Here is a 12,930-nt window from a genome sequence, read left to right as displayed (position 1 = left end):
TAGAAAGATATACGAGAGATTACTGAGTGTGGCACATGACGGAGCCACCTCATTCTTTGACGGAGATGACTTCAGCTACTGTTAACATCAGCACCTCACCCGTATAGCCTTAGTACAGTGCTCTGGCAAAGGACCGAATGGGATTTTTGTATGTCTAAGAAAGAGTATATGAATAAGAAGATCAATTTGCTTCGGTGCATAGTGTTGATAAAGCTGAGACTAATATATTTGTGTCTAGTTCTAATATCCCCTGTTCAAAACGGATGTAAGAATAGGAAGAAGGCTTTAGGATCACAAAAACGATCTGGTAACTGAAGGAAAAGTTTTACAATGTGCTGCCTAAGAAATCAATTTCTTTCATGTTTGATAAAAGAAAGTGGCCATTATCCTCAACATTTTCGTAATGCTTGCAACTCTGCACAAGAAAATTAATGTAATTTAATGTCAGGCCTAAGCGTTCCATCAGGTATGCTGTAAGAATTAGCGACTTATGATTTTCCCAGTACACAATGGCCAAATTACTCTCTGTGAGGTGAAGATGCATTTGTTTTCATTTTCCCTTGGAGCATCAGAGTCTGAGCGCAGATGTATATGGTACCAGACAGACTAAACCACTGCACTAATGTAGTTGGGAGAGCGTTATTCCATAGATGCATAGGTGGTTGGACCTCATTCTTATATTTAAAATTAATTACAATTCCCTGTTATTTCAGAGGCTTCAAACATTCATATGTCACGAAGTAGTCACCTAAGAACGGAAATGCTTTAGTTAACTAAATTCACTGTGCTTTATTTAGAAGAATCCGGATGTAATTATAATGTCCTGAGATACTCAGAAAGCAAAAGTAGATGCCTAATAGTCCTAACTACTGTGATTCATGTGCTTTACTATCAGCTTTCCTTTATTTGTTCCCATAATTACACTCATTATATTTTAGATGTTATTTTGCCAGTCTCCTGTGTCCCCGTAAATTGGTCTGACAATTGGTAATGGGCTCAGACTCTGTATTGTGTTTTGTTTTGAATAGCTGCTTTTGCTTTCCATCCAAGGCAAGATTTTTACATTTTCAGTTAGGTGAAGTATTCAGACAAAGATCTTGGCAAATGGTCCACGAAGAAGGCTAAACACCCCAAAGGGCCATTCTTCTCTGACTTCATCTTTGAATCAGCAGTACTGCTCCCATGTTAAAATCACTGGCACTGGAGCTCTTATGCCAGAACTCATTTCCTTTTTTTAAATCCAGATACTCATTCATTTACCAGGAATCATCAGACATCGGTAATGCCTCCTTCATTTTTTTGAGGAGGCCCACCATTTTGCTTTAGGATACCAGACGATTTTTCAACCTTCTTCAACAATTAGCACAGACTTTATACTTTGGTGAGCTGTCCTCTAGTCTTCTGGATTCTTCTACCAGCTCTCACCCATGGGGATCTCACTGCCAATGAATGAAACGATCTTAAATCTACCGTTGGCAGGGCCCTACATCTTGCACCCCCATCTCCAAAGATACCAAGCGTTGGCAGAGAATACCATATTTCTCTTTAGCTACAACGGTAATCACCTGTGCCATTGATAGTAACAGTGATGCATAAAAAAAGCAAAAAAAGCAAAGAAATTACTTGTGGGTTTTGAAATAAATCTGCTCGTGTTTTGCTCAAGCACTCCCACACAGTCAAATCTGGCTGCTTTCAGGCAGGTGACTTCCCTACTCACTTTTGTGATGTGAATCCATCTTTGAGCCCTTCATTTAAGGATGTTTGATTATTTCTGACTTCCTGCTCCCCCCGCACCCAGCATGCTGTTCAGTTTCTCTTTCCATATCAGCTCGTACCTGTAATGGTGGCAGGATCCTCAAAATGTCTGTGTGGATATGCCATTCCACCCTTTTTTTTCCTCCCTCCAAATCAGTCAAAATGGATTGCTTCTAGGCAAGTTATAGAATTCATGCTGCTGATTTTAGCCCAGGATTCAAGGCCAAAGGTCTTTACATTAATATACTGAGGTACAGAGCCATAAAGACCCCTACGAACATCTGATGATATCATCATTATGCTCCACATCACAGCACAAAGTAGCCTGATTATTCTTTTGTCAGAAATGGTTGATCTTTGAAAGTTTTTAATCAAGCTTCCAATTCCACTCTAATATTCTCCTTCAAGGAGCGCTAAAAATGCCAGGGAGCAAACTTTGCCATTTCAGAATCGCAGCTCACAGATGGGAAATACAATCAGCTGTCTTCAGTACTGTTTGCAAGGACCAGTGATTTTCTGAAACTGATTTCTTTATGGAAAACTATGACAGCAGCAACCAGCTACGTATTCTGTTTTAGGGCTGCCTGAGTCAACAGTCTCTGACTGATAGATTTCAGCTTCAGTGCCACAGTAGGTTGTCGTATGCTTTTCATCTTATCTCAACACAAGCCAGAGATCTGCAAGAAGTGACTTCAGATAGGATGTCTGTAATTCTGCTTACTTCCACCTTCCTATTTCCAGATTCTACTGCACCTGATAATGGTTTCAATAATAAACCCAAATCTCCCACAACAGTGATCAACCTCCCACCCAAACTTGACTTTTCTGCGTTTCGCAATGTGGCTTGTCTGCAAACTAAAAAAAAAGTATCTTTCATCTGTTCACATTTTCTAGGCTGTCTCCGCTATCTCACTTTAATTGGACTTGTGTTTATCTATAAAGACCTATTTCACAGCAATCATTAATCCATCCTCCCAAAGCAAAATTTATGCTAGCATTCCAAGAGAACTAGTCCTGAAACTAACATTGAAAAATGTAGTCTGTCCTTGGATAGCTGCTGTGTTATTAAAAAAGTAACCGGGAGGTCTAATAATGTCAAACTTGTTTCTCTGCAATCAATAAGCATTTAAAAGTCACTGACTGCCAGGACTGACTCTCAAACATCCACCTGTAACACCACAACTACACCTGTGTTAGTACAGTGGCAGTAAAATGGGACACTGACATTATAGGCGATGTGATAATGAAATAAGAAATAACAAGTAATAATAATAATAGATGCCTCTTGCCTCCAAATGAAATGACCTTGATATTGCTGCATTTCATTTCTTTGGTGTTACTGTTTTAATTCAAAATAAATTCTTACACAAATGCTTGTTTTGTGAGGGGGATACTTTTGTAGAGAATTAACCAGCAGTGTTATGTCAGCTGAACTGCAGCCTAGCATCTTTGAAAATGCATGTAAACCATAGCATCAGGTAGGCACTGTAGCTTGATAAAATAATTTGAAAAATAAATACGGCAGCAATGCTTCTCAAATTCTTATGAGCAAATCCTGACCCACTGCAAGGAGGATTTCACTCCAGTTCATATCCTTCCAGTTAAGTAACGTCATGTAGAATAATATAAACACTGCCAAAGCAGAAATACAGAAGACAGAAGTGCACAGTACAGTATTGACAAAAAAGTGTACAAGATGAGTAAGACATGAAACGGTTTGTGGCCAAGAAGGCAGCCATAGTACTGAACCACAGCATGCAGAATTGGTGCAACAGCCATTATTCATAGAATGATAGAATGGTTCGGGTTGGAAGGGACCTTAAAGATCATGTAGTTCCAACCCCCCTGCCCTGGGCAGGGACACCTCCCACTAGGCCAGGCTGCTCAACGCCCCATCCAGCCTGGCCTTGAACACTTCCAGGGAAGGGGCATCCACAGCTTCCCTGGGCAACCTGTTCGAGTGTCTCGCCACCCTGACAGTAAAGAATTTCTTCCTAATATCTAATCTAAATCTACCCTCCTTCAGTTTAAAACCACTACCCCTCGTCCTGTCGCTACATTCCCATTAGTAGTGACCAGAATCCCCAAAGCGCATGGACAAGGTTAATTTCTGGAAGGTTTCCTGGGTAAACTAAAGTTTGTGGGTTTTTTCAGTATCTTACTTTTATGTTGGCTGCCCTCCAGGAAGAAATATTGTTAGTGAGAGATAAGTTTTAATCATTTATTTACTTCTGGGTAACTAGTTGAAATACATGCTAATATAGTGGTATTTTTAGCCTCACATATATCACTTACTGAATTTATAAAATGTTTGTTTTGCTGCATAAATGCCTAAAATTAATTGAAATGTTTATCTTTTGGAATTATGTACAGATTTACATAGCTTATAACTTCTGAGGAAAGAAACTAGCATTTTTTTTTTAAGTAAAATATCCAACTTTCCATAATAGTATCAATTCTCATTATCACCCTGGAAAAGCCAGCGTAATGTAGGTATCCTTTATCCTGTCTTGGGGCAGTGGGATGGAGAAGATGATCTTCTGCAGTTTGTTCAGCCTTATTTTCCTATTACTCTCTGAACTGTTTACATCCATGATTGTAAGTACAGTATTATTAACTCAAACTTCATTCTCGTACTGAGATTTCTGACATATCAAAGAGTTCGGGGAAGTAAAAACATAACCAACAGATCTCTTTTACCTTTAGAATTAAGTTGAAGCTAGCCTAAAATTCATCCCCAAAGCCAGATTTTTCATATTTTCTTTAAAAATACATATCCTTAGAGAATTCAGTAACATCCTGAAATTATTGGGGAAGGGGTTTTTGTGAATAGACTTTAGAAAACCAAAATAATAGATGAAAAATTGTTGTACAAATAATGATAATTGGTAAAGCATAGAATAATGAAAAATCACTTACATGTTTGTGCACTGCTGAAGTATTAAATGAAACTAATTTACACAGATTATTTTTTCTTTGTCTTTTAGACGTGTAGATGTAGCCTGTGAAAAACATAATTTCACTACCTACAAAACACCTGGGTAAGACACTGTATTAACAGCCCAAAGAAGACTAGGCATTTTGGCCATACTGTCATATGAAACCAAAGTGCTATACTTGAATGTATATCACTTAATATAAAATGAGGGTGTTCTGATGTTACTGTTCCTACCATCCTTTTCTTTTGTTACGGTACAGACTCAGTACTTAGGCACTTAATGTGAAGTAGTATTCTAAGTATTGTCTACCAGAATAGCCTGATTGAATCAGTGCAGAAAACCACTGAAATATTTTTTTTCCTTTCTCAGATTGCTCTCCGAAATACCTGCAAAAGCCCTGTCTGCACCTGATCCAAACAAGTTAAGGGCCATTTGCTGTAGTTCAGAGCTTCACCCATTGTGCTGTTAAATAAACAGTGTAAAGAAAGTGGGGACTGTAATTTTTCTGTTATCTAAATTTTTAGTTACCAGTTCTGAGTAATGCTGATTGATAGCAATAGTTGGCTACCAATCTTTAGAAATTAGTGTTGCTTTAAAGTTGATTTTTAGTAACATAAGGAAGTTTAAACTGTATAGCAGAAAGACAGACTTGCTGCTTATCTTTTTAAGTCATGGAGAAGAGTGGCATGTCTAAACAATTGACACTACGTTAGATCAAGATAAATAAAAATAAGAGGTTCAATGGTTGTTGACTTTTTGTTTCATTAAGAAGTTTCTGTGGAACCCAACAGATGAGGACCAGGTAAGAGTTACGGGTTTCATTCTAGCTGGGCCGCATATGAAAAAATGAAACAGAGCGCAACATTCAATGTCTGAACAAAGCTCCTCCTTTTTTAGATAGTCTATTATGGTTGGAATAAATATGGTTCAACTTCTTTATGAAGAGTATTTCCAACCTGTTACTTCCTTGTAAGTAAACTGCTGAGAAGTTGTGAGGCACAAGGAAGACTTCTTCTACCATGGTCGTGTAGGGATGTGAAGCTGCAGAAGGCACCCAAATCCAATGGCAGGAGTAACGTTATCAAATCTTTATGTTCCTTTTCGCACATAGTACAGGATGCTTTGGTTTCTAGTGGGTATTGCTGCACCACGACAGTGCTGTAATTGCAAGATGCCTTAAGACGCCTTAGAGTACCTGTCTTACCCTCCGCAGCAGCTCCACGTGCTCACCCATCCACGCAGGGTGCTGTTTGTGTGCTCCTGCTGTTTTGCCGAGATGTCATGTTCCACATGCTTTACAGATATGATGGCGATGCATATGTTAGAAATGTTGAAGCGAATTTGATATTATGGGAGATGAAAGGCAGAACTGACTGTGGGTATGCTTCATTCATGAAAGAAGCAAGCCATCTACGGAGAGTGTAATTTAAATGTTTTATGCATCATGTTCTATGTGCAAAGTATGACTGTTCTTACACATGTTGAGACCTCTTTAGTCTGAATGGAAGTATATGGAGCTGCATAACATTTTAACATTTCATATACTGGACTTAACATCACAGACTATTCACAGTTATGCATGTGGGAGGTATCGAAACAATACAGTAAACAGAAGGAAAATGTGCCAAACAGAATATGGTTTGGGAAATGAAACTTCAAAACCCGCTTTGACATTTCAGACTGCCTTCTCTCCAAACAGAAAAAATAACGCACTAATCCACGTCGTCATCAAAACTAATTCTGCCTGATCTATTTATAACTAAAATTAGTACCTTGCTTCCTTTTTCAGCAGGATGACAAAGGATATTTAAGCCAGCTCCTCATCTACATATACTGTTACAGGAACTGTGGTAGCTGCCTCTGACAGCCCAATTTATGAAAGAACTCTTTGACACTCTTCTATGTATACATATACAGCTATGCTGGAGGTTTGGACATGATCCTACTTACTCATTTGCAACCATGACAAACACAATTATCTCTTAAAGATAAGTAAATCAAATGTACTGAAGCGCGATGTCACCTTCTCATGTACCATACTTTCAAATGACACACATTTTAAATTCACATTTTTAACCTGTTGGTTTTTTCTTTAATTTATATTTTTAACAGATGAGCTGTCTGTACAAAGCATATCTCATGATGCTTAAACAAAGTAAAAACTCTGCATTGGATAAAATATGGGGACCACAGCTCTGAAAATGTATGTTTAGAAATAGCTGGTGATAGCGTGAATAAAATCTATTGTTATCTTACTTCATATTCTCACATTACTAATATCCTTGGAGGAGGGGGACACAGTGAACCATTGACAGGGTGGAATAAAGCTCATATGACAACACTGCGTCGGTCTAACCATAAAATGATCTAAAAGGATAATTTTGTGCTGTCATTATCTGCATTGTTAGTTATTATATTCTTTGTGGTCAACAACAGGAATAATTGAAACTCTTGTGATACAGAAGAGTGGAACACAAAGAAGAGTGCTAGACAGCAAGCCAGAGGGGGATTATAGAATGAGAAAAAATTCCTCAGATGCAAACACACAGCAGGAAGCTGTCAGAAGAAGAGTGGGTTCAAGCCAGTGGAAGCAGAATAAGCAATAAAAATTGTGTTCATCCTTCCCAAAAAATAAAGGCAAAGAGTAAGTTATTTCTTGCGTACAAGGACAGAGTATCTGGCTTGAAATTTCTGCAAAATCTTGTCTTTGCTGTGTTGTTCAGAGAGACAGAAATTTCCCTGAAATCCTCTCACATCAAAGCCAGAGACAGTTTTGTTACCAATGCCAGTTTGGAAAGGATTCCATTTGGATATCCTATTTATTAATAGTTTCCTTAGCATTTAGGCCTACTTCATAGCGTTTATTTCCCATCTAAACAAAATTGTCTCACAGAACCCCCCCCCCCAAGTTTGGGCTTTTGCTCAAAGGGGCAATAATATCATTACAATTCAGTAAGAATTTTTAGTAGTCTATCTGTAGTCTTGGTACTAGAAATGCAATGATAGTTAAATTTAGGGTGAAATCTATTTCACCATTACAGGTACATCTCTCTGTTTAAAATACTTCTACCATTATGATATACTTCTAAGAAAAATGATGCTGCTTTTATGCATCAATTCATATTTAAGAAGCCTGACATATTTGTACCCTTCTCGTTGCTAGAATCTAATCTTAATCACAAACGTAACTCTGGATAAATTTGAATATCTTTGTAAAATAGATTCGAATCATAGAATCATAGATCAGCCCAGGCTGGAAGGAACCTCAGAACATCATCTGGTCCCACCCTTCATGGGAAAGGGATCCTAGATGAGATTATCTAGCACCCTGTCCAGTCACATCTTGAAAACCTCCAGCGACAGGGACTCTACCACGTCCCTGGAGAGGTTGTTCCAGTGACTGATTGTTCTCCCTGTAAAACAATTCTTTCTTACATCGAGATGAAACCTCTCCCAGTGCAACTTGTAGCCATTGCCCTTTGTCTTCTTCACGTGGCTCCCTGTGAAGAGAGCTCTTTTTGCTTAGTATTGCTCTTTTTGCCTTATGTATCAATAATATTATTGATATTATGCTCTAGAGGAGCCTTGGCTTTCAGGTCAGCATCAGATTAACTTCCAATCATATGGCTGATGCACACATTTCACCCAGTTTCCTGCCTTTCATAGGAGATTGTCAAGGTAATGCAGTATGAAGACCAAGTGGTTTTACTGGCCTTCAGCAGTCTAACTTTGCCTCAGCAACTTTGGCTTCAGGATCTTCTGAGACTTTCAGTCCAAAATAGCAGGACACTTCCATTATTGCAATATGCAATATGTTTTTCCGCCTAAATCCTTTTCATCTAACTGTTTGGATGTGGATGCCAGTGGAGTTAATATAACCTGACTCTTACCAGTGAGGAACATTCTTGTAAAGAGGAGAAAGGAATCCAGAAGATCTATTGAGACAGGCAAGTTGAAAAGGCTTTGAGCCCACTATTTATGAAGATCGTATTCTCCATTATGAGCTCTCCTCCAAGCAGCACTTCTTTATTGTCTATTCAAATTGAAGAGTTTTGTTCCCTCTGTTAGCTCTGACAGCTCATTTAATGACATTTTTTTAACCTTGCACAGTTAGGTTAAAGATTATTCTATGTGGAAAATGAATCTGCTTTTCCCACCCTCTTGATGGTAGACTTTTGAAGAAGCAAAGCAGACTCAACTGTCTTGCCAGCAAACTGTTCTGTTAATGAAACCTTAATTAAATTTCTGCATCTTTTAATAAGAAAATCCTTTGAGTATGAGACTACCAGCCTCTTCTAAACCCATCCGCTAAGATAACCTCTTCAATCACCATCACCTTGGCCCACTAGTGTAGGTGAGAGTCAGTTCCTCATGGCTGACTTTTTTCCTGGTTTTCTTGAAGATAACAAGACTTCTAGAACACACATAAAACTCTTCCCCGAGACTTTCTTTTAAAATTTCATTTAGCTAAAGAAATGCTTGTATGCATCTTTTTTTATGTTTTGAGTGTTATGAGGTTGAAAGAATGTAAAGAGAATGTATGAGCCATGTCATCTGGAGTTTTTACCTTCAAGCAGCCAAGCTGGATGGGAAAAGACAGAATATGTTCTGTAACATCCACAGAACTAATGCTTTGTCCTGTCCAGGACTTTCCCCAAAATTCTGAAGCATCTTCAAGCCCCTTTCAGATTGAGGAAAACATCTTCTGAAGATTTTCAGAAATAAATCCTGAGGCATCTTCGAAGTTCTCTATTTTGTATTCTGTCTCTTCTGTCTAGTAGTAGCCTTGAGATCTGCACAATAGACTAAATATGATAAACTGAATACAGACTGACTTACAACTGTAAGATCAGAAAATTCTCCAAGATGATGTCTTTAGAGAAACACAGTTACTGTAAGTTACTGTTCAGTAAATTACTGGCAGTTTCTTAATAGCTCTGTCAAGAGACTGAATTATATAATTTATGTTCATATGGACATTTAATTTATGCTCAATTGAACATTTACATAGCAGAATCTATTAATCATTTTCAACCACTACTTGCACGTAAAAAAGCCACCACACCGAATCTGTGTTTGTGTTTAATTGCTTTTCTAAGTTAGTTCAAAAATAAGTAACTCCTGTATTGTTTCTGTTCAGAATTACAGATCCTGTTTTGTGTTTCATCAGAACAGTACAAACGAAGGACTGCATGAGCAGTATCTGATTTTAAACAGCACCTTGAACAATCACATTGCTTGGGCTTCTAGTCATAGTGCCATCTACGTGTTCAGAGTGAGGATATTAGATCGAAACTACAGGTTATTCTCTTTTTTATAATGTGATAAAATGTAATTCGGTTCCCACAATGAGCAGCACAGTCCATAGATGGAATATTATATGTTCCTGAAGATAGTTTTTGATACTATGTTTTACTTCTTGTTTAACAAATGTTAATTCTATCTCTAAAGTACGTACTTGGATTATACATCCTCTCAAGCTTACCTTCTCCTTCAATATATAAATGTAAGGGTTACAGTACTTGTTATAATAGTTAAGTGTCTTATTTAATTCCAGCTGAAGACATTTTTGCACTTCTAGACAGAGTTGTATTATTGGCAAGTTAAGGTATCTTATAAAGCTTATACTGTTAATGGCAATTGTTCTGTTTGTCCTAAAATAAGTTTAATAAAGCTCCATAGGTAAATAAGTGGTTGAACTTCTCATAAGCACTTCATTTTATATTCACAGCTTATGAAAATTTTCATAAAGATCGTAAAAGCTGTACAAAACTGGCATGAAGACTACATGAGCATTTTTAATCATTTGTTACCGATTCGTTTTGCATGATTCATATCCCATCTATTTCAGTACAGTTTGTACAATAACAGAAATCAGAAAAAATGAGAAATCAGTTTTGAAATTTCACGTCCAGTGAAAACAGGTTGTTCCTACTGAACATTAAGTCAGTCTTCCCTTAAGAGAGGATGGTCCCATGGGCTGAAGGATAGGTGAGAGCTCCCCAGTTCTTTCTGGACCAATTGCACATCTGTGTTCCACCTTCGCTGCACCTGTGCCAAATGCAGGACGCACGGGAGGTTTGTAGCAACACCTGTGTGGGGTGCTCTGCATCTCCCTGTGAATTTAAGGTGCCTTAGGCTTCTCTCAGTTCTCTTTCATGGCTGAAAATTGGTGCTCCTCTAATCTTGGCGATTTCTATACCTTTGAAAACTAAACAAACAATGGCATTTTCCATAAAGACAAGAAACCAGACTGCTCTTTAAATGTATTTCTCCTGTACAAGGATAGGAAAATGTCATGGCATAAAGTAAATGCAGTACAGATTGGCAGACAATGATTTGGGTTTGTGTTCTTCTCTGAGGAGATTTTCTGTGTTCCTATTAACGGCTCGAGCAGCTTGGCTTTCAGTTTTAGAAGGCTGAAGTCCCTGGCTTCACACACTGTACTCCTTTTGTGGTAACAGTGCCCACTACTGACCACTGCCCCTTTACCAAATTGCCCAACTGATCTCAGTGAGTATCTTGGGCTATCCCCATACCATACTTTCTCACTCTCCAAACTACTCAGATCAACACAAACTGCTATAAAACATACCACATAAGGCATAACTTTCTGCATTATTCACATGTTTAACATTGCTTCTGACACCTAGCTAATCAGTCTTTTTGCTCAAAAGAAGGTTTTTCCTGTCTTTTGCAGATAAAGCCATGAAAAGATAAACGGTATCACTGAGGAAGTCAGAGCTGTAGTACTGTGTTGCTGCTCTATGTAGTCAGACTAATATTTAAATACCAAAATTCAATTTTCAAGTCAAATAAACTACACTTTGGGCTTTACTCTTCAGCTTTATTCATATAATTTTCTCTCTCTCTCCTGTCACTACAGGCTAGAAGTTATGTCTTCCTCTCCTTTTTCCTCACAGTGCACCTTGTAGACAGGCAACGAACAAGACAGAACAAAAACTAAGTGATTCACTAGAAGTCATTCCAGCATTTGTATTCTTCTCTTCCAGTTAATGCATACTGTTGGTTGGAAATGGAGTCCCTGTCTTGTCAGATAAGGTTTTTGATGCCTGCAGTTTTTAAGAAACCATATTTTCCTCAGTATTCCTCAATACAGAAGCAGCTTTACCCCACAAAACTTTTTTTGTTTAGTAACTGCCAACCTGATTCCTAGCTGCCAGCTGTAAGAGCCACTGAAGAACACGACCCAAAGGAGTTACGGACACCCTGTCCACAGGTTCACTCTTTCACTGGCAAAGTAAGGCACTACCACCAACAGCCCTCATACGGCTAAGACGAACATCAGGTTTACACACCAGTCTCTCAGGCGTTTGAATTTCATATTCTGACAACCAGCAGCCAAACCTCTGGGAAGTCTTCACAACAGAGCTTATAGCGGCCTACAAGAAAGCTGGAAAGGGACTCCAAGGGCATGTAGTGATAGCATGAGGGGTAACGGCTTCAAACTGGAAGAGGGCAGATTTAGATTTAGGTTATCAGGAAGAAATTTTTCACTATGAGAGTGGTGAGGCACTGGAACAGTTTGCCCCAGAGAAGCTGTGGATGCCCCATCCCTGGAAGTGTTCAAGACCAGCCTGGATGGGGCTTTGAGCAGCCTGGTGAAAATGGCGGCGCTGTCAGGCCCGGCCCGGCCGGGGCCGGGGCCTGCAGCCGGGGCCGGGGCTCGGTCCCCGCACGACAGGCCTCGGCATCCCGCACTGGGATCTTCCATCCCCCTCACCCACCCCAGACACCTCCCCGTGGCGGAGATGCGCAAAGGCAGGGCGGGCAGCCCCCTACACCGGTCGGGCACGCTGGGAGCCGTAGTCGTCGTTCTCCTCCTCCTCCTCCCTGCCGCGCTGTGCGCCGGGAGCTGTAGTCCTCCCCGCCAGCCCGCTCCCCGCCGAAGATGAGGGCGGGTTCGAGCGGCTCCATTTTGCGCCCATTGGAGGGGCTGCCAGGCCGTCCCGCGGCCCCGGCGGCGGCGCCAGCGCCAGGCGCTGCCTGCGCCTCGCCCTGACCGCCGCGCCTCCTCCTCCTTCCCTCCCTCCCTCCTTCCCTTCCCGCCGCCACCGGCACCGCCATCGCCACCGGGGTGGGGCCCGCGCCCGCCTCTCCCCCCTCCGCACCGCCCGGCCCCCGCCGCCGGCCGCGGGCTGAGCGCGTCGTCCCAGGGGCGAGGCCCCGGTCCCTCCGCGGCGGCGGCTCCATGGTGCCCGCCGCCCCCCCCCGC

At 40.4% G+C, this 12,930-nt stretch overlaps 1 protein-coding gene across 1 annotated transcript in view; it reads left to right on the top strand.

Moving 5' to 3' along the window:
• The window catches only part of CATSPERE (catsper channel auxiliary subunit epsilon), a 31,169-nt gene extending 19,771 nt beyond the window's left edge, over window positions 1-11,398 (top strand). The window contains 5 exon segments of the mRNA XM_074579359.1: window positions 3,910-3,950; window positions 5,486-5,496; window positions 5,996-6,095; window positions 9,835-9,995; window positions 11,395-11,398. Of these exon segments, the coding sequence (XP_074435460.1) occupies window positions 3,910-3,950; window positions 5,486-5,496; window positions 5,996-6,095; window positions 9,835-9,995; window positions 11,395-11,398 (317 nt within the window).
• Window positions 11,399-12,930: the final 1,532 nt, after the last annotated feature.

The sequence above is a fragment of the Larus michahellis genome, chromosome 3 (genome assembly GCF_964199755.1).
Source record: "Larus michahellis chromosome 3, bLarMic1.1, whole genome shotgun sequence".
NCBI classification, from domain to species: Eukaryota; Metazoa; Chordata; class Aves; order Charadriiformes; family Laridae; genus Larus; species Larus michahellis.
Note: the sequence above shows the minus strand (reverse complement) of the source record. Positions and strands in the feature narration are given on the sequence as shown.